This window comes from Lonchura striata, chromosome 6 (genome assembly GCF_046129695.1).
Source record: "Lonchura striata isolate bLonStr1 chromosome 6, bLonStr1.mat, whole genome shotgun sequence".
Taxonomy (NCBI): Eukaryota; Metazoa; Chordata; class Aves; order Passeriformes; family Estrildidae; genus Lonchura; species Lonchura striata.
The window spans coordinates 33,732,011-33,758,700 of record NC_134608.1 but is presented as its reverse complement, the minus strand read 5'-3'; the positions used below and the strand labels follow the sequence as shown (position 1 = coordinate 33,758,700).

Here is a 26,690-nt window from a genome sequence, read left to right as displayed (position 1 = left end):
AGCCACCCTGCTTGTCTAGCTGCTGCAAAATGCCTAATTTTCCGCCAGAGCACCCCAGACTCTACCCCCTAGGCCCGGCACCCCAGCTGAACTCACCTCTTCACCGTGCGGAGCAGGGTAGATCGTGCCTCGTTGTGGAAGGTGATGATGAGACTGGTGGCTGGCAAGTCAGTGTCATAGCGTACAGAAGTGCACCTGCAGCACAGGACAGCACAAGTGTAAGCCAAACATTGCCTAGCAGTAGCTATTGCAACAGTGTACCTGGAATTTTCTAAAGAGAGAGCGATATGCTCAACCAGCACAGTGGAGCTGCACCAAGGCTGGCAGAGCTCAAAAAGAACTGTGCCTATTGAAAAGTGACATATGGAGGCTGAGATACCCAAACTCAAAAAACTTCATGCTAAAGAGGCCATGTGGGTTTTACAGTGAACTAAGTTTCAGTCTTGGGTTTCAGTTGTAGTCCCTGGATTTTAACATCTTGTTTATTCATGCACAGGACATGGACATGCTAAGGATGCAATGAGCTGGTACACCCAGGCATTGCTGTATAAAGCATTTCAAACCCTTTGGACACAAATTTCACAGAAAGGAAAACACCAGCTAGTTCTGTGATCTGTGTTGGGGAGTTGCTGAGGCTCAACACTAATGGACCTCTTGGCAATGAAGAGCAATTCTTTCTATCTTCTCCTCTGACTTTATAATGTTAGGTACATACACACATTCTCACACTCAGACACAAGGATTAACTTGCACCAGGCTATTTCTCCCTGTGGATAACAAAGTTTCTGTGAGGGGAACAACTCACAGATGTGAATCCTGAATCCAATTCTGGCAGATGCTAAGCATGGCTGATTTGGGCTGACCTGGTCCTCCAAAGCATCTGTCTTAGCTTCCAGGTGATGTCAAACTGCAGTCAGTGTGCTCTAATTTTCTGTCTGATGGCAAAACCACAGCTACTTCTAACAACTCAAGGCTTTACATAGACTGAATCTGCAGCAGGGAATCATCAGGAGACAGGGAATACAATTCACTTAAACCCACTACTTGTACTTCACCATTTACTTACTATTCTTTTATGCCTACTGCTAAACTATGACTGGTTTTATCATCACTTTCAATCCTACTGGTTTATGACTTTTTCATTGCAGTGTTTTATTAAGGGGACAGCAGCTTCATGCAGAAATTTTCAGACATATAGAGAAACCTGATAAAGACTAAAATGGACAACATGGGAACAGACCTGAGACAGACTATATTTATTATTGTTTCAAAATAATTCCATGATGTAGTACATACAAAATGTATTAAGGAATCAGGAAGTGGAAAAGCAGCAGAAGCTGATGTATGTGTTATTTGAGGAATTTTTCCCAGTATTTCAGCATTACTACAACATCACAGAGAACAAGGACAAGGTTTGGGCTTGAAAGCCGACCCTCTCTGCTTTGGATCAAAGAAACAGATACATGCTAAGTCAGAAGGAGTTTGTAGGATGTGAAATCAAGTATGTCCATGTTCTGGCTTGAGTGCTTGAAGAAAAATCGATATGTTAGTGGTCTACAGATTCCCCCCATTCCCTAAACAAAGAGCCAGGTCGACAATCTAACTTGTATCAGCTGAAATAAGTCCTCATCCTGAGTTGCCATCCCAGCAACTATTCCAATATTGTTATAAGATAGTCAAATTCAGATTGCTCATTCCCAAATTACTCCCTGTAAAGGGGAGAAACATGGAAATAGGTTTATTTGTTCTGATTCTGTAGTACTTTGGACTCTCCGTTACTCAAGGGAATCCTTGAAAAGCTGGGTCTGAAATGGCTATACATTTACAGGGAATCGCACGTATTTTCCTCTTCTGACTGAAGTGCACAGACGAGGCTCTTCACAAAAAGCATGCTCTGCTTGCTATCACAGATCAAAATAAACAATATTTCACTTTTGAAGTGAGCTGGTTTTAGGCCAGAACATGACACCAGATTAACAGAAAACAGCAATTCTGCATGGCAGGGAGACTTGTCAGCAGCACAGAACATGGCAGCATCACCTCTGGGTCACTAGGAAGCCAGTCCCAAATACTATGCTGGAGAACAGCAGCACAAGACTTGGATCCCACAACCATGGTCCTGACTGCTTGCCTTCAAAAAGCACTCTGAAGGCTGTCAGTGCTGGCAGGTTCACAAAGCTCCACATCTCCTGGCATCCCTTTCACAATTTCAATCAAGTGAGATGCCTGGTTTCCTGTTCCCAGCTGCTGTGAAATGTTGCTTTGCAACCATGCCATACCTAGAACCATACATAGTTTTAAGTCTAAAACTAGAAGTAGACTGAAGTAGACTGTTCTACACTATTACTATTAAACCTACAGTTTTCAAGAATCTTTTTGTACTAAAGCATTACCTTTTTGTCCTCCAGAAACTACAAAATAGTTCCCCAAGCACTATTAGCAATTTAAGGACAATTTTTTTCAACAGAATAAATACTGTCCTCAGTGAAACAAGGACAGAATGACAAGCCATGGAACACTGTATTTGCATGTTAGTTTCATTCCTACCTCAGGAGCCCTCACCCAGTGATATTCAGGATGGAAAGAAGCACCAAACCAGCTTCCAACAGGCAGGGCACAGCAGGTGAGGAACTCTAGAGTAAAGCACGGCTGCAACAAAGGTGTGCTTTGCAGCCAGGACAGAAGGATGCCGAGGCAAGCCATGAGTATGCGGGCAGCTGGGCAAAACACAACTGTCCAATGAGCAATCTGAGCTGCAGTGGAGGGGCTATGCTAAAACAAGATGGTGCTTGGACTTGGAAAAAGAGATGTTAGAAAAGTCTCAAAATGTGGACTGAATTTGTCAAGGTTCTCCAAGCATTTGAGACCTTTCTAGATGAACCATGAAAATCAGTGAAACAGTGGACCATAGCTGGCAAAAAAAACCCCAAAACATGCTTTGTCAACATGACAGACCAACAGTGGAGAGCAGTGGACTCCCTGCACCAAGCAGCAGCCGTGGCTCGGAGCAGGGCTGCAGGGTACCTGTAGTGCCTGGTGTCCCGGATGGGCCGGTCGCTGCTGAGTTTGTCGCTCTCCAGCTGGTTAAAAGCGTGCTGGCGGTAGGGGTCTTCTCCAGCCTTCAGCACCTTGGAGGACAAGTAAGCCTTCTCGTCAAAAGCCCGCCGGCTACTCTTCTCTGCTGGGGGAGCCCTCGTCATCTAGAGCAGAGACAAGCATCAGAGCATCAGGGAGAGCAGCTGGCCCATGTTTAGACAGAGGTAATAAGTTCAGACATTGCCACACATCTGGAAGTTGCTCAGGTGTGGGGGAAGGCAGGACAGGCAAGAGCCTGGAAAGGAAAGCAGGAGTCCCCACAGATAGGATGTTAAATCTGCCATCTCTGAGGAAAATTGCAGCCTTCGCTATCCTTACTGACTGAGCTTGGGATGAAAGCTGCTCTTCCTGATAGCACAGGCAGAGCCAAATTCCCTTTAGCACCTGTTACAGAGAATGTGTGAGACTGCAGGCATTTGGAAACCCTTCTAGGCAATGAATGTCTGAGAGCAGTCTCAGCCAAGGTGGCTGAGACACTGCATTTTGAGGAAAAGCAGTTTCAGCCTTTCAACAATCACTACTGCAATACAAACAGAAAGGAGCTGATTTAATAGGTTCCCAGCTGTGCCTTGCTCAGACTGGCCCAGTCTCACAGATGTCCTTGATACAGTTGAAAGCTGCCCATGACTAGCCCCAGTACCCCACAAGAGTTAAAAGACCAGGGCTGTCCCTCTCCTCTCAATTTTCATGTAACTTTCCTAGGCCACAGAGTGAGTGCACCCAAAAACCATTCACTAGGGTGATAAGGAGGGAGGACAGGCCCAGCTCTGGCCCTCTCTTGGGTACGTGATTCTGTTTGGAAACAACCTACAGACTTTAAAATAGTTGCTTATAAAGCAACCAAGACTGTTTATACAATAAAAGTAGTTTAATAAATTGTCTGTGGTAGCTGTTTGATAGACCAAATAATGAAGAAAAATACTGCCAGCCTTGCAAGGGAGTGCTAGAGCTCCCTAAAACTCTTGCAAGAGACAGATACCAGCACCTACACATCTCATTCAAAGCACTAGGTAATCCCCAGATTTTGAGATCCTTTTATGTAAAATAGCTTGGATGCTCCCTAATACTAAGCTTGATCACATTTCTCCCTCTGCTAAAGGTCTCCTTTCAGGAGTTACAGAGGGCAAGAGACCAGAGAATGGTTCCCAGTATCACACAGCATATTGGTTGAGCCATCTTAATGGGTTGGGAAAGAATTCAAGAGACCCAACACCACAGCAAATTCCTTAAGCAGGACAGTGCTTATAAGAACATTCATCTCAGCCACTTTCTCTGACAAGGGCTATCCTTCAGTACAGACAGACTTAGAAGAACCAGACAGTCCGATAAGATAATGGCAAACGAAATTCAGCACAAAGAAGTGCAAGACAATGAACATTAGAAAAAATAAATTGGACTACTCATGTACATTGATGGATTTCAAATGAACCGCGACCACTCAGGCTACAGATCTGAGCATCCCTGCGGACAGCTCAAATGAAACCCTGAACTCGGTCTGCTGAGATGGGAAATGTAGCAAATTGAGTGCACTGTAAATGGGATAGAGAAAACTGAAGCCATCGTGAGCAGTTACATGAAATCAGTGACAGCCCAGCAGCCGTGGCCAGAGCACAAGCTTTGTCAAGCCTGTAGCTGAAAGGAAAGCTACTGGAAGATGAAGAGAAATTAGAGGTTAGGACTATTCCATTTGGAGAACAGATGAATTAATTCAGGAAAAAAAAAAATAAAGTGGCCCATAAAATTATGCCTAATACAGCCAAAGTCAGCCTGATGCTCAGATTTCCCTTTCTCACCATACAAGAATGAGGCAAACATCTTTTCATGGGGAAAAGAAAAAGAGCTTTTATTTTCAGCACTGAGAAATTACTTCAGCCACTGCACAACCAAGCCAATGTTCTATGGATCTGCCCCTGTGCAGGACACACATAGGCACACTCCAGTGGGTGTGTCTGTCTCTGCTCCGCTTCTCCAGGTGGACAATGTCCTGCTCTGCCACCCCTTCTCCAGGGATGCTGCTGCCATCCCCTCTGCCCCTTGCAGCCACCACCATATCACCTGGGCATGGTGCTGCATTACAGGAACATCTTGGCTACTTTTATGGCTGGTTGCACAGCCTGCTGCCTAGAATCTTCCTTGAATTTGCATTTTCAGTATGATGAGAAAATAATTACTTTCATACCTCTAAAAACTGAATTCTTTTCTTTCCTTAAATTATACAAAGAGTTTTGTCTAACTCGGCTTCCACTTCTCGTTTTCCTTTTGCCCTAGAAAACAATGCTGATTTGAAGCAAAAGCCCAGCTTATCACACACCTTTAAATATTTTGCAATCACTGGCTTGCCCTTAGATACATATCTCTTGTCCCTCCAAGTCCTGTAAAAGCAACTGCTGTTTTTGGTTTACGTTGTCAGGAACATACTAGAAAATGCTGGAAATGACAACATGTCTTCAGGAGACATTTTTCCCAGCAGGGGCTGGGGGTTCCTATAGTGGGACATAGGGTCTGGCAGCTGGGGACCATCCTATGCCCCAGCCAGAAGTGGGCACCAGGGCAGGGGCACCAGGACAGCCCCACCCCTGGGAATCTGGCACCTCTCTGGGAAGGATGGGATGAGGGCCCCCCTTGGCAGGGCCCATGGCTGGGCAGGGCGAAGCTACTGAGAGTTGGAGACCAGCCCTGCTGCAGCATCACTGGGGCTGTGAGACCCTGGGGTCCTGGCTGCAGGCAGGGAGGGGAGAGTCCCAGGGAGCGGGGCAGGGACAGGAAGGTCCTTTATTGCCCTAAAAGCCATGATATATTTGAACTTGAACTCTCAGGGGTAATTCTTCTAGATACTATGGTCCTTGCATTACTTATATATCAAAAAGTGGTAAAAGAGCACTAGGAAATGATTGCCAGTTAAGAGTTAAGTCTCACTTGCAGTTTTATCTCAGACAGTATCTCTTTGTGCTCTCCTCAAACAGGGGAAAAAGGACGATTCAGAGGATGACAGCTAGGAGGGCCTGGCTTCAGCTTCCAGAATGGCAGCTAATCGATAAACAATCAACAAGTAACCAAATATCTATCTATGAGCACCAAGAAGATAACAAGGTAATAAATAGGAGCTGAGATTTGTCAAGACCGAGTCATATCAGACCAATCTAATTTTCTTCTGTGATGGTATAATCAGGCTCAAGGGTATGGAGAAGCAGGAGACAGATACACCATGAGTTTGATAATGTTTTTGGTAGGAGCTGTTAAGATGTTGTCATTAGCAAGCTAGAAAAGTAATAGTCTGAGTGAAACTACTGCAGAATGGGTGAAACTAGTTAGAAAGCTACTGGTGGAGCATAATTATTAGCTGTTCACTGCCAGAGCAGAGGGGTAAGAGCAGGTCTTGGGGGTTTGTTCCGGATCCAGCACGATTCAGTACTTTCATAAATACCTTGGATTCAGGCACAGTAAGTTTGTCAAATCCATAGGAAATCCAGCAAAAATGCCAGACACATTGGTAACAGGCTTAGAATCGAAAATTATTTCAACACATAGAAAATATGTCTGAAAACAGTAAAAGCAATTCAATAAGGGCACTGCAGACCTTTACAGTTCACCAGGTATGTGCTGACACAAAATATAGCAGAGACAGCATGGTAGCAACTCCTCAGAAAAGCCCTAGACATCATAGCTCATTACAAACCACATGACAGAAAAGTCAGCCTAAAAAGGCAGAGCAAACACAATTCTGAGTGGAGCCTAGATAGCTATGAACTAGCCTGACAAAGTGAATATAAAGCTTATCTTTAAGGACTGACTTGCTTTATCAGATTATATTCCTAGAACATAGATGTTGCAGTACAGGACATTTATTGCTGTGAAGTCAAATGATACTTGACAGGAACAGTACAGGTTCTCTATGAAACCCTGCCAAATCCTGCCAGAAGGGCAGACTAATGTCTACCTTCTTTCCTTCTCCTCACCTTAACACCTCTCACTTCAGGACGAAGTCAATATAAGCAGATATTAGCTTTAGTGTATTAAAGGGACATTATGTACAGCTGAGTGCAGAGTCAAAACTTTTACCATACCAACAGGACAGTTCCCACCCCTAGGTCCTTGATATAGTTACACACACTGTATCCCCATGCTTGAGGCTGGAAGTGTGAGTTACAGGAGCAGAAGAGCCCAGCTCCTTAGGACTGCTGTTCTCTAATATATTTAAAAAAAAAAAAAAAAGCTCCATTAAAGCAGAAATAAAGATGAATAGGCACTGGAAATGTGAGTGTCTAGACCTGGGATTAGCAAACAATTTGCACAAATTAAGTTTTGTCCCAAACATTGCTGAGACCGCCAAAAAAATTCACATATGAAAATTTAAGGAAGTACTATAAACCTTCTAATCTTATTTCACTATTTCTCATTTTCATATATACTTTTCCTTTCCAGGGACAGAATGGACTCAGATGCTCTTCTGCTGTTGAAAGGATGTTCTGATTTGTGTTTTGACATGGTTCAAGAGACCAGAAACTATTTAAAAAGCAAAATTAACTTTGTAAGTGAGGGATTCAGGTAAAGGAATTAATGCCATGCATATCTATGAAAACTTGAGAGCCTCATTTCTTAACTAATACAGCGATATTCCTCTAGGCCTGATTCCTTGTGAAACAGCAAGACTATAATAGAGACAGTGCCATTCATCTCTGTGCATTGTCATAGACTGCCAGCAGACACAGGCACACCAGCTGCTAACCATTGTGCTAAAGCCACTAAAATCAGAGCTAAGGAATTCAGGGTCCCAAGGTCTATCTTTTTAACAGAAGGATTGGCCAAATTCAAAAATAATAACCATACTCCAGGGGTCATGAGGAATCGCTACTTAATTAGAATAAGGTATGTAAAACTCTCAAAGGTAAGTGCAATTAATCATTTTACAGTTACTGTGAAATTAGTGCAGCAGCAGTTTTATGTGACAGGACATACACTTTGCAGCTCTTGCACTTTTACAAGCGTTTAGTGCCGGTACAACAAATGGAGCAGGGGGTGCCACGCTTCTCCTTTGTTTTAAGCTCATTTTCACAATTGCCTCAGCTGTCAAACCCCAGAACTGAAAAGCAGCAATTCCAAGCCACTCCCAATACATGTTTTTCCATGGAAGACCTAACTGATCAGGAAGGTCTAGTTGACCAATACGGACACAAAGCAAGTCAGGGAGTAACAGCTTCACCAAACCTTCTTCCCTCTTGAGACCCCCTCCTTCAATTTACCCCCCTGCCGCAGCCTCACACACTTTCACTGCCGTGACCCCCAACCCTGCCAGCACCTCCCTCCCAACAAGTTCTGCATGTCCAACTACCCCCCAGCAGATTTCTCTCCTCTGAACTGGTTTAATGACAATTTCAACCCATCTTATTCAGATACAGACTTGCTGGCTGTGCAAATTCTCATCCCTCAGAACAAAGGTAAAAGCCAGTTCACCTCTGCAAACTCCACCAGTGCTGTTGGGGCCTGCATGGTGTGACATTTCTCTGTAGGCTCACCCTACATGCTCCACACTCTGCCCCAATGACCTGAAGAAAAGTCCCAGAGAGAACAAGCCAGCACAGCACAATCACCAGCAGTGAGATGCTGTTAAGCAGAGCAGTGCTCAGGGATGCTACAGAGACAGGTGCTGCTCAGCTCTGTTACCCACACGCTGCACATGGATGGGCTATGACTAACACACATCAGAGGGCAGGACTGAGAGCAGCAGCAACTCCCAAAAACTTCCAAGGGAGCAAGCTACTCTACTATGGGCTGATCCTGCAAGATCATGTGAACTAAATGCCTGTTGCCAAAAGCATTTGCTTTAGAGGGTGTTGCATTTCCAGTTCACACTAGGAATCCCAGCATTATGTCTCATGAAAAATCTGTACACTGCTCCAAAAAACTGTTCCTAGTCCTCAGAGACAAAAGCCTGTGCCTGACAGCACAGGGCCTATTTTATTCATGCTTTGTTAAACTGTGTAAAGCATTTTAAATGTGGTTTGGGAACCAAGCACTTACAGAACTTCTACTATGAAATTTTAATAAAAATTACCACAGTTAAATAGAACCATCACCATTCTTTGAGAAGTGCAAGTGCTGACAGCAGAGCCCAGAGACCAACTTGAATGTTTCATTTGCAGCTTGCACAAACTGGAGTAAGGCAATGGAAAGAGTAAAGCAACTTGATCAGCTCCCATGGCACCTAGCCGGTCACAAAAGAATTTCTACTGCCATTAACACCGGGCAATCGGGAGGCATGCTGCCAGTTCCAAGCTGGAGACCAGCAGTGGACGCCCAGCAGGGGCTGGCATTTCCAATGCCCCCTGAGAAGAGCCAATGGTCACCAGCTCACAGGGATTCTCCAGGCCCTATGACCAAGCTATAGCTGCCATGGGATGGTGAAAGTGAGAAACAGAGATTGACTGCTGGGGTTTGCTTTCCAGTACTAATGATTGCCCAAAGTGCCTCTCTACCTCCCTGTTCTTTTCCATAGTCTCTGGGCATTTATTGCCTTTTGTGTGTGCAGCAGCAATTCTCAGTCAGCTCTGTGAGACTTGCATCTCAACTCTCTTCTGGCTTTGCCCTGAGAAGCCCTGTCTCTTTGTGCCTGCCTCACAACTAGAAAGTCATTCCATTCCACCAATTATTTTCTATTTTGTTCTTCTTTTCTTCCCTCACAGTTTTGCCAGACACTGAGTTGTTGACATGGAAAGTGTCCTCAAGAATCTGACCCACAAAGGTGGGCATTCTGTACAAGGTAAGAAAGGAGAAACAACTACATTTCTGTGTTTGGTTTCCATAGCAACGGTCTCCCCACAACCAGCAATTTTTTGATGCCACATTCAAACCCTCCTCTAAGAGATACAGAAGGTCACACAATGTATTCCATGTTATTGGTTACAGCATGGATTAGGTGAACATCACAGGCTACTATGATGTCTGCCACAAGCAGACATGGGTTGTTAGTGTCAAGAATTTAGAAAGAGGGTGTTGCTGACTTACAGATCACAACAGCATGTTGATGGACAAGGTTTGGTCACCAACCTTCAAGGAGACTCGCCGTGGTTTGTCAGCTGGTCTTTTAAGCGAAGTTTAAGGGAAGAAAGCAACACAAGAGAGCAAAACTGTGTGGTAAGTTTACAGCAGGAGCAGCAAAAAAACCCCTTGAGTAAGTAAATTACTGCTTCTATCATGAGCAGTGGTTCTCTGATTCCCTCATCCAACTCTTCAGCACACAGAAGGGTGGTGTCTGTCTTGCCACATTCCCAGCTCCTTGCTGGGACTCACAGTCTTGCTTCCGAGGCAGCCGCGTGGGCCTCTGCCTAATGATCCTACTAAGCCATCTCTTTAGTGTCTCTGTGGAGAGGCATCCTTCCTGCGATATTTCATCCAGATCCTGCATGTCCTTTTCTACAGGAGGGAAGAGACGCTTCCAGAAGTACGGCTGGATCACTTTGCCCAGATCTCAAGGACATGCAATGCAACATGGGTTGACAACAGGAGGACGGCCAAAAGTAACACAGTGTGCACAAGTGCCAGCACTACAGCACGCATCAGCGTCACTCATTTTGCAAACAGCAGCCCAAAGAGCAAGGGATACTTGCTGCTGTGCTGGTTACATGAGCTCAGCACCACAGTGTGTACAAAGAAGTTACTTCCACATGCAGTGACTGGCTTCCATACCAACTAACCGCTCTCCATGCCCACTTAGATTAACAATCAATTCATAAATCCTTCTAATTTGGATTCCCCTCTCAATACAGTCATGATACATATTCTTTGTAGAATACTAACCTGAGAAGCTGGAATTTATTATACGACCTCTCATGTGCACAATACTACTGTATCCTGCTTTGCTGCTGGCCAAGGCAGATATGGTATATATAGATATAACATAGAATAAGCAGATGACTTCTGACAAGTGTGCCCATCTTTGACCCAGCTGTTCAATTCTGAAGAGACTTTCAGCAGTTAACAAGGATTAGACCCTAAACAGTGTTCTGGCCCAGTTGCCCAGATGCAGGAAGATATTGCCTATAACTGGAGGGAGGGGACATGATATCCTAAGGTAACCTTCTGGTCTTTTGTTTTCAGGAGTCTTGAATAGAGCAAAGCAATGGAATCAAATAGAGCTTCAAAGATATATGCCTAAGGGCACTCTCTTCCAAACAGCTTGGAGGAAATGACACTGCTCAGAACCACAGAAATTCAGACCCCAGATGAGGCAACGCAGTTGCCAAGGTGCATTTCTTCCCTCCATTTGATGTCCAATGCACACAAGTGTTTATTATGAAAATGTACAATATAATTTTTAGTTTAATATATTTATATTTACATACATCGATTTTGTATAAAAAATACCCACATGTCCAGACTCACATACATCTGGCTTCTATGTTTGTTCAGTCTTTATCTCATAGCCTGGAATAATGCCATTTGTTCCCTACTCAGCAAACTTTGCTGTGACATCAACAATGCCACTTTTGCTCATAGGAACATTAATCTGTTGTATTCCACTCCAGGAGAAAAACAATGTGGAAAACCCCATGAGAAATAGTGAGTGGATGGTTTTCGGAATTGCTGACTACCAGCACAAGTGGGGAATGTGAGGTCTGTAGAGTTGCTGTTCCTTGAAACTGCACTTTTTTTCAAAGCACATTTCCCTGTATCCGTAAATATCCATGACAACATCTGGTGTCGGGGAGAAGACAGACAGGACAGCACATTCTTTGAATACTTAAGGGACTAGGCTATTCATACTGGCACCCACACCAAAGCAGAAGCACTGTCAGAAAGAGAGCCCAGCAGGTAGCTAGGATGCCTCTGGGTATGAAGGTTTTGCACAGAGAAGATGGTCACATGAAGCTGTCTGCATGTTTAGTATCACACAGGAAATCTACTCAGCTAAAGCAATCCAGGTTACTTACTGTATGTAGGAATAGTGCTCTGTTAAAGGTCACACCTACACAATCTTTAAAAGTGTGTTTTGAGGTCTTTCAGAGTAATAAAGGTGCTGTGTGAAGAAATATTTTTTCTTTAAAAAAAATATCCCTGTCTTCATAGACATCTAAATATGCAATGAATGCCCCTGGTTTCCCAGTGATTTAGAACTAGGAAAACAAAGAAAAAGGAACAATATTCTGCTATTTGTCTTCTAACTTAGATACTCTGTGGCCACTTGGGAGTTACCTGAACCCTGATTTATAGCACCTCTATCAAGACAGACTGACATATGGCACCCTGTATTAAGATGATGCCCCCGTGGCCACCTGGTACCATCCAAAAAGCCAACAAAACAGCTCAAATGAGGGTGGTCCATGTCTTCATAAATCATCAGTCACAAACTGCATCTCTCTCTGCCCACTCCCCCACCTACGCTGTCTGCACAGGCACAACGTGTGTATGTGCCTGCCTGCTGATGTACTAATTTATTTCCTTTGAACTCGAGTGACCTACATTCAGTCCTTTCCTCCCAGTGAATCACAACTGTCTGGAGTGACAGATGCCACCACACATATTTTCACAGAAAAGGAGAAGGCAACTTTAGGCCTCATAAGCTGCTAACATAGTAAGCAGTGAGCTGGTTACCTAAGAGATGAGCAGAGGTCAGCTGGCACTGAGAAGTGGGCACCACTCACACAAAGTATTCAAGTATTTAATTATGTTAAGCTTGCGGCTCATTTTCTTTGCCTTTAAAATCACACTGTAAGGATGTTTTGCTAAGGCTAGAGAAAGGAAGCTGAAGTACCTTCTTAATAATTCATCCTCAAGAGCTTTAAATCAAGATTAGAAGATTAAGGATAAAATAGTGCGGTTTTGCAACTAGCCAGCATTCTCACTCCACAAAAAAAACTGTACACATGCACAGCTGAGCCAGAAAGAAAAAGGGACACCTCAGGACATTTCACACCTCCACCAGGGACAAAGCCAGCCCCACAGCAGGAGGTGGGAATTTCTTCCCATCTTCCAACAAGGAAAGATTTTTCTCTAATGTGTTTTTGTTAGCAGGTCTTGTTCAAATAGTCATGATTTTAAATTCTGCACCAACTCTCTCCCCTCTCCCCATGTTAATCACCAGACTGACCCTGTCACACCTCTCACAGGTAGCTGCACCAGGCAAGTAAGAAGCACTGCACATCCTGCAGATGGAGCCGGGTGGCAGCCCGGCCCCAGGAGCCACACTCATTCCTGCCTTTGTGCCAGCTGGGCCCAGTACCATGCTGCTTCTGGAGGCTGGCCCGGAATCCCAGAGCCTGCATGGACCTGATCTTCACAGGAGATAACACCTAAACAGGATCTGACCTTGACAGTCAAGTAATTTGCCACAACGCTCCACACAGCTCCTCCTCACATTAGCTTTTGGACATCACAGAGAAAGGCTTTAGGCAGGACATATTGTTTGGGAGTCAGGCCCTGTATGAAAATGCAAATTGTCTGTAAGCCAACAACCAAAGTGACATTTAGCAGAATGACTTAATATAGCTCCTCATGTCACTGCTGAATCATGACCTGGTTTCTTAGAGAATTTCAAGAATGACCTTCAGCTCACAATGTAAACTTGTATTTCGGAGGCTTGAAGCTATGAGACCTACTCCCAAAGGCTGCACAGACATTCCTTCTGTAGTGACAATAGCAATGGTGCATATACATCCATGATTTATTACAAAAATGAGTCCCATTGTAGAAGATCATCTTCACTCGGACATCTTCTCTGCTAGGCATTCAGCCCTGCAGCATACAACATTGTTTTCTAATAGTGGAAAAACTCACTGCCTATTCGTCCATGAAGATTTGAGACTATCGGGCCATTGTCATTTTGTTTAGGAGCCAAATAATATTCCATTTTAATTGATTAATTTTTCAGTTACTGCATTGCTCCAATTCCAGGATTTAGCAATCAATGTGAACTGACAAAACCCTCAGAGCTGCACTCTGCTTCTGTTTGGGTCTCCATTTGCAAAGGCATTAAACTCACCATCCCAAGAGCAAATTTAATCAAGCATGCATACCAATGAAGAATTGTGCAACAGGCTCATGTATGCCTGTCAAATATGAAAAACACCTGTGTTAAGCTATGCTGGCCTCTGTCATTCTAGACTTCAATCACACTAATAATAGAGGCCCCCTCAACAGTCCCTCAGCTCTGCCATTTAGTCACTGTCAACCAGGAAAGAGCTGGGCACATAAGGAAGAGCAGAACCACAGAAGCATCACAAAAATACACTCAGGACAGGTATTGCCACAACTACTACTCACAGAAATACAGCTCCACCCATGCACAAAACGTTGCAGCCCCTTGTCTCATTCTGCAGGTGCAAACTGCAGCAAAACAAAGTCAGTGATAGTGAGGATCTTCAAAATCCATTACTCAATCAATCCCTGTCCAATATAAAGGGTATCATCTGATTCTGCACACACAATGCCCAAAGTCCTGTATTGTAAGAACATCTTGTAAAGATACAACTCCCAGGTTATATTGTTAGGACAACTCACAGTTTTTCTATGGATAGGACAAATTTTTGCTGTCAAAGTTGCAAAAAAGAAAAAGGTGAATATCTAGAAATTCAAAACCAAGGAGGTAATGAACACAGAACTTGATTTTCAAATCAAGTAATGTTTGAATGTTTTGTGGTCAGCAAAAACACCACTACAGAAACCTTGGGCTATAGCAATTTCTTCTGACCTAGCTTAACCATAAATATGATCAAGCAGATTTGGGGAGCTGCTGGTTTTGAATTCATTCATGAAAAGGTATGTCTGGCATTTTTCTCCACATATTGAGCTAATGAAATTTTGCCCAAATTCCATTTTTGAAAAGCTCATAGTCATGCAACCGTCTCACTTCCCTCCCACCCAAAAACTGTACTCCTGACATACCAGACTCCTGACCACCCAGCTCACCCAGTCATCAGCTCAGCAGTTTCCACTCTGAGCAAGATTTCATTTTTCAAATTTCAATTATGGGTCACAGCAGGAAATGTGGGTGTCTGTTTCTTATACCTGGGTCAGTGATCCTAACCTTTGTCTTCTCAAGGGTGTTGTGCGAGTATAACCAATACTGTCAAGAAGACAGTTTTCCCTCCCCAAGATCAGATACTTGTTAAAAATTCTCTTCTTCCAAAGTATGACATCTGAGTATAACCAGTAGGATTGAGTGATCTTCACTCACAACCCTGGGCAACACAACAGCCTCACTTACCTCCCACGGCCAAAGGAGCACTGGGCAGGTACATTTTCCACCACACAGACCTCTTTCACCAGAGACAACAGCTCCAAAAAGCCGCCAGTCAAAGAACCTTGCCCAGGCCTTCAGCAGCCTTCCTATATATGAATTAAAAATAAACATAGACATATCCAGTCCTGTCACAGCTCCACGAAACCCACAGGTTTGCTCATGAGGATGAACACTGCTTGGTGAGTTCTGCTTTGTCCTCTCCACACAAAGCTGCATGAAGCACATAGGCTTTGTCTTCAGAAAAACACAATGTAAAGGTCCCAGTAATTGTAAATTGCTAGTTAAATTCAGTGGTAAAATTGTCAGTGACATCAGCAGAATTGCAGCCACAACAAAAATACAAACAGGGAGAAAAACACATGCAGAGTACTCTCAGAGGACCCAATTTCCTGCTATCTTTCTGAATTTTAGAAAAATTAAACTGTTTAGCACACTAAGGCTCCCTTTCTTACAACTCTTTATTTGCTCTGGAAAATGGCTCTTGTTTAGAAACCATTTTAACTATGTTGTGAATGGCCTTCATTACCCAGAAGACAAATAATGTATAAATTTCTAGCTGGAAGTTGTGGTGATGATGTAAAGATTAAAAGCAAAACAGCTTGCTTGAGGTATGGAGCCTGTAAAACAGCTTTTTCTCCCAAACAGAAAAAATAGTTGAGACATTCTTCACATTTCTGGCTTGCTCTTGTTGGATTTCAGCATTTCTGGCTCCACGAAAGGACATGGGCAATGAACAAATATGAACAAAGGAAATGTGCTGAGAGGTTTGTTCAAAGTAGATTAAAAAAAAAAAAAAAAAAAGCCATAAAACCAAAAGCAGAACTGTGGTTGCAAGCATCAAAGATATCACAAAACCAACTCTAAAAACCCTCCAAACCCTGAAAACCCACAAAAACTTCAAAGGACTGTTATAGATACAGGGGCAGGAGGCCTGTCCCTTGATTATAAAAGTTTAATGAGACAGAGAAATTAGCTTGTAATTCTGCATTACAGTCTAGAATAAGCACTTCTTTCCTTAGTTGGTTGGATGTAAAAAGTGTTCTGTATGAGCCTGACCATGGACCAATGGCACACAGGCAGTGTACTCATCTTCATGCCCCATTCCCAGCAGTTTCTCTGCCAGTGCTGAAGGCAGCCAGACCAGCAACACACCCAAATGCCAATAAAGAGCAACACTCTTCAGCCAAGCACCTTGTACTGAACAAAACAGACTGAACTGTTCAAATCTTATTTTTGATTAGCACAAAGGCAGCTGCCAGTGAGGTCCCTGCAACCACAATGTGAACATTAGCTCTCATGCCCAGTAGCATTCACAGCACACAATCCAGCCAACTGCCAGGACAGCACTCTTCAACCTTTCTCCTTAATTAAGATATTTAAGAAACATGTACTAATGAAGGACTCTTCATGATCTGTCAATATATACAGCTCTTTATACAGCTGTCACTCAAACAGCTTACAGCTCTCTCTCTTTCCCTTCCTCCCCAGGCCAAAACAAAAAAACCACATATTTAAGGTTGTAGGGTTAGGTACTCAACAAAAAAAGCAATCCTGAATTTTAAGTGTCAATACAAAGCTATTTCTATCATGCATGTCCACTAAAAGCTTTAACTGGCATGACTGCACATAATTACATGCTAACGTGCACTCATGCAGGAGACTGAACTCTCTGGAGTTCTTCCTCTGCTTCCCTGCAATCATGCGCAAAGTACATCAGAAACAAGTGGTGTGCCAAAAGTGTCCAGATCAAGGCCCCACTGATATATTGCACACCATAGCTTTAAAAAATTTGAAGCCTGAAATCACAGTCAGGCCTGCAACTTGGTCCCAAGGGGAGCCAGAGCACCACTAAGCCAGAGAAGTCTCTGCATTCCGAGAGGCAGCTTCCTTCACATATGCTAGGATCCTGTCAGGATCACCCTTAGGAAGGGATGCATGAAAAAAGACTTTTCTTTTTTAGGAGGCAGCATTTTAACAGAATCACAGAATGGGTGAAGTTAGAAGGGATCATAGTGAAGTCTGTGATCTTATCCAACCTCCCTGCTCAAGCAAGGTGATCCTAAAGCACATGGCACAGGATTGTGTCCAAATCGTTCTTGAGTATCTCCAGTGAGGAAGACTCCACAACCTCTCTGAGCAATCTGTCCCATGTAGATGGTCACCCACAGAGGACAGAAGTTCCTTCTCACATTTAGGTGCATCATTTCCTGCCCATTGCCTCTTGTCCTATTGCTCAGCACCATGGAGCAGAGCCTGGCTCCACCCTCTGACACTCTTCCTTCAAGACTGAAAAGGTCTCCTCTCAGTCATCTCTTCTAGAGGCTAAGCAAGCCCAGCTCTCTCAGTGTTTCCTTGCAAGAGAGATGGTCCAGTTCCCTCATTGTCATTTTGAGGTCTTTTCTCCTCTTCAAAGCCAGGCCTTCTCAGGACAGGTCTCTCCCTCTTCTGATCTCTAACATCCTCTTCTAATATCAGCTGTAATTATAACAAGGTCCCCTACACCTCTGTAATTGCCATTCTGGAAGTTCCTTCCCTTCTCCTTATCTATTGCCCAGTCCTGCAGTACTTTCTAGAGGATGCTTATGGAGGGGAAAATGACTATCCAAGCTACCAAGAAACCCCATGCCATAGGCATGCTGTGGAAGGACCTGCTCCATCTCTGCCAGAAACTCGGTGTGCTCTGCTACTGGTACCTTCCCTCTTGTAGGATTTTAACACTGCCCAAAATAGTAGAAAAAGGAAAACAAGAATGAAAACACAGCAAAACCCAGAACTACTGCACACACAAATAAGCACCACACCAGGGAAGAAGCTGAACTCCCTTTCCCTTCTCCCAGGCCTGCCATTGAATGTGCCGCTGGAAGCAGCAAATTATACCAGTTTTCTTCAACTAGTATAAGCCCTCCAAATGTCTGAGTAAAGACCCAAGCTATTCTTAAACTCAAACTGCAGGATATCCCAGTACTCCAGAATGCATTTGGCTGCTCGTCTCTCATTGCCTGGATGGGTAGTGAACAGGCAGTGACAGACACACACCAACAGCCTGCAACTACTCCTAGCCTGTCTCAAGCAGAGGGAGCAGTAGGTCTCATATTTGGAAAGATCCCAAGGTATCATAAACCTGCTGTAATTTCCCTTTACAGCACATTTCTATCTCTGATTGCATATGCAACCACCAGGGCACAGGGTATAAAGCCCAAGCCCACAGTTAATACAGAGATCTGCCCGCATTTCTAGATGTTTGTTACCATAGCAATACCACAGTACTTTTCAGTTTGTTTTGTTGCTTTTGGTTTTTTTAAAGCTAAGTCCTTATCTAGCGCACACAGAGCCAGTTCCCAGTTATGTGAGAAGGAAACCTCACAGTGTGCTGTGGATGTGGCAGAGCCTCCTGCCTGGGAGCAGGGTGCTGAGAGGAGATGCTCAGCTCCTGCCTCAGCCCTGCTGTGATTGCAGGGCTCTGCCCACTTCATTCACCAAAGCTGTTTCCAACACCTGCTCCCAGCATGATGCTGCTTCCTACCCACGCCGATCAGCACCACATCACTGCACTCCTCACCTCCTGGGGAGCTCTTGTGATTAACTTTTCTCATAACACCCATCAGATTCTTAGAAGCTTCCACTTTCAGCTTCTTCCTCAAACAGCTCAGCCAAAAGCAGCTTACAAGACCAGCACAAATAACCTAAAGCCAACTTTTCCTTCAGTGCTAAAGTTTACTTCAGGGTCTGGTAGTGATCTACAGAAGCCTTAGAACAACTATCCTAAGACTGTTTTCTAGGCCTGCCATATCAACACAAAGCTTGGACAACAGCTTGTTTTTCAGCATACCATTTACAGGCTATTCCAAAGCATGTGAAAATGACAAAAAAAGTTGACTGACACCTATTTCCTCCTCAAATACAACAAACAGTAGTCATGTTCAGAATCAAGGCTACCTGCAGGAGAATCTTTCCAGAAGCAGAAAGATATATATTCTTTTGCCAGAAGATTTCTCTTTTTTTTTTTTAAGAGTCAAACACTTGGTACATTTGGGTAATTTTGGAAAGCTGGCACTTCAGCAACCAATGCCCCAAGCTAGCGGAGCAGAAGAGCTTAGCCGCACACTTCATTAGAAACGAGTAAAGCTAAACAATAGAAAATTGTCTCCCACTATCAAACCTTTGTGAGGTATGTCCATCATAAAATGGAACAATTTTTGCACACCTATCCTGTTGATGCACTTGGACTGCACACAACCCATGTCTGTAGGCCAGTTCACAGAAGGTAACTGCCTGGTACAGCTCCTGCAAATGAATAATTATTCCTTAAACGCAGGCAGCACAGGTTTGTACCATAACACTAAAGGCCTGGAATTGACCAATATCTGCCATCCATGCAGATCAAGAAAATGAATAATTTCATTATGGACAGCAGAAAGGTTATCTTTCAAAAGTTCAATGTTTAGTCAGAGATTAGGCAAGAAATCATGTTTCTCATTGCAGAAAAGTAATTTTCCCCACTGAAGGCAAAATTGTAATATGAGAAAGATTGCTTCAGAAATGTCTGCCTTTGAGAGAGACAATGGACATGGACCATACACCATGGTGAAGGCAATGCAATAGCAATTTATGTCTCTGCATTAAGCAGTGTCAACAATTCAAATCCTACTGTGCCAGGTCTAAGACGCAGATAGGTGTCAAGAGAAAAGATACCTATCTCAAGGAGGCTGGTTAACTTGGGAACACAAAAAAAAATCCATTAAAATCTCATGGCAGAGGTACTGCAACTCTCATAGTAATCAGAAGTGAATGTTGAAAGCGTTTCATTGGTTTGGCTGGTGGGGCCTCTGCTGCAAGGCTCAGGGATCACCTCCAAGCTAAAGAGGTGTCTACCCACTGCAAGCCACTGGTGACTTCATCATCTGTGAGTGATCCCATCTTGAGCAAGATCACCCTCATACAGGAGGGTAAACCTGGCTTGTTACCAGCTCTTGGATGCCACAAATCTTGCTTACAAGTGTCCAAGACAAGAGAAGCTGGAGAGGAAGAAAGGCAGCTGGGTCCTAGAGCTGCTTGCTCCACCATCCATTTCTGCAGCATGCCTCTGGAGGCATCTTTCATTTTTAAATGAAAGGTATTCCAGACCAACCTCTGCTTGATAGGGATGGAAGTGCATCAGCCAAATTGATCAGGTTTGCATCTTACTAGGTATGTCAATTCTTTTGGTAAACACAAGGAGGCATTCTGATCTCCAGTGCATTTGCTCAGGTACCCAATATGCTTTCCAGTATTTTGTTTGTACCACTCAAAGAGTGGGAGAAACAGTAGTTGAATTAGTACTTTGAACAAAGCAGAAAAATAAGTAAAAAATTATAAAAATCCTCTGTATTGAAAAAAATCTCTGTGACAAGAGCCTCAAGGCTTTCAGTACATACAGACACAAATAACATGTACAAATCTCCCATACAACTCAGTTCAGAAACTTTGAATGTAGCCATATCTTTGGTTTCCTAAAGAAAATATTGGTCCTTTTTTTCCTCATCTGAAAGAGAGGAAGAGCTACAGGGATGTTAAATAGCTGCTGTTCTCTGCAGTCTAGAGCCAGGGGGAAAAGCAAAAGAAAACAAAGTTGGTCCTATCTTGCTACTTGCAATGTACTTCCCCTCCAAATTAGTTTTCTTTATCCATCCTGCCAGGCCCCCTGCAAGCTCTTCCCATCCCACATCACTTAGATGCTCTGAGTCAGAAGCTGTCAGACTTTTCTATCTACAGGTTAATATTCTCTCTGAGTTATAGAGCCTTTCAGGCCAGTGGCTCAAACTGTAAGGATATTCCCAGCAAGGCTGCTCCAGCTCTCCTTGGAGCTGAACTGAGAGCTGCTAGTCCAACTGGCAGCTTTCCACCCTGTCCTCCACTCAGGGCTCAGCTGGAGCAAGTGCCCCAGCAAACGACCATCTCTAACCTGGTAACATCTTAACAGATGAAAGATCCTACACTTACTCCCTCACCCATCAGATATGCTCTTAACAGACCCCTCCTCTTATAACATATAGAGCAATATTATCAGAACCAATTTCCAAGTGACTGATAAATTTTGTAGGGAAGCAGCAAGTGGGAAAAGCATATATAGAACACCCATCCCCATCCTCTGTTTTCCTACACACATTCATCCCTTCAATCTCTTCCAAGAGCACTGTGTTCACCTGTGTGAAGCAGTAAGTTTTTAATCAAGGGGGGAAGAACTCCCTCAGCTTATTTTAGTTGATAATAACTTTATGTTACCCTTCACTGCACACTTTCATGTTACCAGGCAAGTAACAGACATCATCCCTCTCATGTGCCCCTGTTAATACCAGGCTAACAACAGTAATTTTCTTTGCAATCAACCCACCTGAAGCACAATATTACCAGAATGGTGTCTTCACCTCCACCCAAGTGCTTTAACCTTGAGCACAAACATCATGGCAACAGAGCAAAAATAGTTTTTCCTTAGGGACCACAGCCAGCATCTGGTAGAGATAACCTTGCTTTTGCTTCTCCTGTTTCCCCCCACACTCCTTCCAAACACATCTACTATCCCTCAGTGTCTTCTCAGGCCAGCTACTGGAAGATGACCTCTGTCCCCAGATGTAATAGGGCCCACATCTCCTGCAGGTATGGGTCTGTACTGACTCAACCTCTGCCTTTCTCACAGCCCAAAGGGAGACAGTACCCAGGGAAATACAGGCATTATTTGCAGACAGATGGAGGGATGTCTTGGTAAGAGTAGTTTCTCCTGCATTTCACAATTTTCCAAGCAGTGTCCCTACCAGCACCTGGCAAAATCTGTCAGATTGGCATAGTTGCTCATCATAACCTGCAGAGCAAAATATAAGATTAGTGCCTTCTCAGAGCAAGAGGAGCTTGCCTGCAGGCTCTCAAATCAAATATTCTCCCTTCTTTCAGCTAGGCACCACAGCCATCTACCACTTCTGCCATTTGTGTGGTCCCAGAAAGATCTTTTGAAGGACACAATCAGTGATGTTCACAAGACTGCAGTCATATCTTGCAGCACCCTTGAGAAATGATTAACACTTCCTTTCCATCTCAGCTTAAAGGGAAAACTATAAAGCACAAAACAGCTTCATCAAACATCTACTTCCAGATCTACCCAAGTCCTTCACCCAAAAGACCTTGCTAGTCTAAAACCCGCAGTGTTTTATTTAATTAACTGCTTCCAGCAGCACGAAGCAGCCACTGAAGAGCATGTCTTCATTAAACACATTGACCTAGCTATCATACTTAAAGGACAGAAGCAGCTGAAAATACCAACTTTGACATACTGCGAGAGCCAGAGTGAGATTTGACCCACTACAGTACAAGTGAGCCCACCTGATATAACACTGGCCTTCTCAAAACACACTCCATTCCCCCTGTAAGCCTCATACGTGGGCTTCCCCATCTGCCTCTGCCTGCCACACTGGTCCTCAAGGCTCCAGGGTTGAGGGCAAAGTCTTTGCCAAATTAAAAGAGGGCTCAAAACATGCCTGAGACAGCTTCCATACGTTCACTTCCTTTTTAGTCAGGGAAGGAAGTGTTTCTCCTTATCCATCTGTTAATACCATAATATCCATCTGGAGAGGAAGAAAGGAGACAAACCAGCTAAAATAAAAATTCCCCAAGGAGATAAATGGGTTTTTTTTGGCTAAAAAACCCACCAAAATAAATTCTGCAGTAGTCCAATAGTTCCTAGCTTAGGAGGAGGGCCCTGCTGCACCCCTGGCAAACATTTCAATAAGGCTGATGTGCTTTGCAGCCTGCAAGATGTTTTTGCTTTATTCTTTGCAAAAGACACAGACCCTTCAAAACCTGAAAGTAAGCAATTAATCCCTGGTGCTGGACTCTAGGTTTCACATAGAAGAACCTAGTAATTCCTGAACTTTGCACAGACAATGGACTTTCTCTTCTTTGAATGCTTCCAAAATGGCATGCTTGGGCCACCCAAGGGAGGGCAGAGAGGAAAAGCAGGGTGCAAGATGTACACCAAGCCAAGCTGTTAATTTTTAAATTATCATAGCAAATTGTTTTCTTGCACTCCGCCCATTCATTTCTAGTGGCAGTATGGGAGAAGAGAACTTTGATGTTTTAGGAGAGGGCAGCTGTTAAATTTCAGCATGCTGTAATTTCCCCCTTTAACTCCACAGAGCTAGATATTTTTGAATATGCAAGTTTTAAGCATTTGCTGCTCAACAGATAGCAAGCCTTGTGGAAATACCTCAACTCTTTACTTTTGCTTCTCCTATTCCCCCCCCCCCCCTTTTCAACTCAAAAGTCACTAGTTCATTAACTAATTAAAAGCATAATAATGGTAGCACAGCAATATCATAAGGAACCTCATCTTTCTGCAGACATCAAGGATTGAAAGGCTATAAAAATAGCAAACAACAACAGATACATTTCTAAGGAATTTGAGGATGTGATTGCTCTCTATTCCCTGCCACAGTAACAAGAGAAAGATGCCCATGCTTATGACAAATTCTTCTAATTAAGAACCCTGTGCAAATGGCATGTGTTTCACATAACAGATTTTGTCTGAACGAGGAACCAAGTTCAAGGATAAAATTCAATTGCATAGCTAGATAAATACAAATCACAGTGACACTCTTCCCTCTGCCAGGCAGGAGCCAATGAACCATTCCTGGACAACTCATTACTGTCTGCTTCATTTGAGCCACTTATTACAAGGGCCTTCACCTTGCAACATTGCAAGATGTCCCACTTGCAAACAGAGACCTGAGCACTCTCAATGCTGTCTCCTAAAGATACCCAGTGAGGAGAGGCATCATCCTCAGGGGGCAAAGCATGCTGGCACTGTGCATCAGCAGGGTACATTTACTTCAATTGTGCCTATTACCCCTGCCTTCCCTGCAGAACAGCCATGACTATTTAAACATGCACTGAAGCTCTAAGGAAGGGGATGTCAGTAAAATGCCCAGCGGGAAAGACATTCAAAGAGAAAGTCAATGGAGCCTGAGCAATCAGTGTAAATCAAGACTTTAACCTTTCTCAGCCTCCTTCAGACTCTTGATCTGTAAAAGAAGATGCTTAAACACTTACCACATTTCTGAAGAGTCAAGTGCACATGGCCTGTCAATGCAAAAAATGTTTATTACTGAAAGTACCAATTGAAATGTTTCAGTCTTATTGTCTGTAGACTATTTTTCCTGTAAAAACCATTGGGCAGAACAGATGCCAGTACAAATCTCTTTAATGTAAATACATGGATTCACTTTCAATGTGTACATCTCTAGCAGATAGATCCTTAGCTTGGTGCAATATCCAAGTCCTAACTAATCTGACACTAGCAATTAAGTCATAACTATAGCAGCCAGTACCCCAGCTTCTGGTGCATAAAACTGCAGTTTCTGTTTATTGACCAGCAGAGAGAAATCTGGTTGCCTGGCAGCTGAATCAGATGGGAGCAGTCCCTTTCCAATGCAGCAAAGAAAACTTTCAAGGAAAATCATCCTCTATCCCCCCTTCTCTCTGGGGTAACACAATTAGGCCATGACATACAGACAGGTCATTTAATGCAATAGGAAAAAAATCCACTGATAGCATTTCCCTTGCCTGAATGGAAGGCAGGCTGTTAAATTACCTCTGAAGGAGCAGACAGGCCTCTACAGCAATCCTCTCCTCCCAAACCACCTATCTTTAAAGAGCAATCAGCTCCAGGCCAGTCACATTGTAACTCTATAACCCCAGCATCCTTAGATAATCTTTCCTGCTAGCTCCTGACACTGGTTCCAATCTGGCTCAATATAGACTAAAACTACAGCATTGTACTTAATGCATTTTATATTGGCAACCTATTTAATGGGACAGGAGAACGGAAGAGCTATCAGATGCTTTCTGTAGCTCCCAAAGCAAGCCAGAAGCTCCAGGAGCCATGGCACCATTTCTGTAGGAGGCACTCAGCATCTAGCATCTGCAAAGAGACTGCAGTTATTTTAAGGCGCTATTAAGAGTCCACATTCCAGTGAACATTCAAATACTTAAAATGCATTAAAATTGTTTTAAATATATTTTAATACTTACACACTTTCTCTATACTAAGAGAACACAATAAAGACAAAAACGTCCTGAACTCCAGCTTCTTCAGACATCTTTCTCATCCCAAGGAAGCACCAAGCAAACTCTTCCAATTCAGATAAGCTAATTCAGTAAATCAAGGAGAATATTGCCATCACACCATCACACTGTCAGAAATGTACCAAGTTAATTTCTGACAAGTTCTTTCAGGCCAACACTTAACTAAAGCACAGTATAAATACCTTCCTCCTTGCCAGACTTAGTGTCTGTCCTGAGAAACAGCTGAGCTGCCCTCTAACATCGAAGGCATTACCATGCAATTGTTTTTCATACACTCTTTGGTAACGCTGAAGGTACTGAACTGGCAGGAGAATTGTACATAGTTGTTCTAGAAGCACAGCTATAGGGAGCCTGAATGGCATTTCTAAACAGGTGGGGATTTTTTACTTACCCTTTTCAGGAGCAAAGGTATTTCTTTTACATCATCAGGCTTTTGGTGTATTTTGGCCATCTTTTCCCCTCAAGTAAGTCCAAAGAGCCCATTTCTGCTTACAGTAAAGAGCCATTCTGAAAAACCAATTCTGCAGATCCAATTCTGTCCCACTACCCCAACAGCACAATGTGGAGATACTCAAGAAGCAAGTCTGTGTCAAACAAGACAAGAGTTACCGAAGGATGCTGAGGTGCTTGTTAGGAGCTTTCTTGAGGTGGCATATTGCTGCTGACCTAGAAAACATTACTCCTTACCCCTCTGATCAGGAGAGGTGTGCTCCAGCACGCTGCACAGAGTGGTTCATCCAGCCCAGGCACAGGCTGTACACTGAAGCCCCAATCTTAGACTGCCAAGTTTTCCCTGCCTGTGTTACAGAATTATTGGCAACATGACCCAATATCACCTGCCCAAACAACAGTGGTAAAGGCCTGGCCATCCATTTGTAACTTTTCATGTCCCAGCTGATGTTGTCCAGACTGCTGGAGCCTGAACTAGCCAAGTACCCTTTCTCAGCACAAAGCTGGGCCTGCAGCGGCAGCAGCAGATGCCTGACATTCAGACGCCTATCCAAAGGAAAATGAACAACCAGCTAAACTCATCCTTGTAAAATTCTGTTCCTACAAAAGTAGACAATGTCACTGTACTTGCATTTGACTATTAATAACTTGCAGGGAAAAGGCCACATGCCCAGTCAGATGGTAGTGCCTGTGACAACCTGTGCCACATGCCACCAACCAGGCACATGAGCATTTCGGCATTCAGCACTGTTTTTATCTGTCTGCACAAAAAAACAGGGTAGCAAGAAAACAAATGAGT

General features: G+C 43.6%; 1 protein-coding gene across 4 annotated transcripts in view; it reads right to left on the bottom strand.

Annotated features, from left to right (window-relative positions):
- GALNT16 (polypeptide N-acetylgalactosaminyltransferase 16) overlaps nucleotides 1-26,690 on the bottom strand; it is a 74,594-nt gene that overhangs the window by 34,456 nt on the left and 13,448 nt on the right. For 3 of the 4 annotated variants that reach the window (XM_021547076.2, XM_021547077.3, XM_021547078.3), the window contains exons 2-3: nucleotides 3,025-3,200; nucleotides 97-195 (exon numbers count right to left, since the gene is read on the bottom strand). In XM_021547076.2, the coding sequence (XP_021402751.1) occupies nucleotides 97-195; nucleotides 3,025-3,200 (275 nt within the window). Of the gene's footprint in view, nucleotides 1-96; nucleotides 196-3,024; nucleotides 3,201-24,406; nucleotides 24,415-26,690 lie in introns of those variants that run through there. The other variant, XM_077784104.1, reaches the window with a different exon arrangement.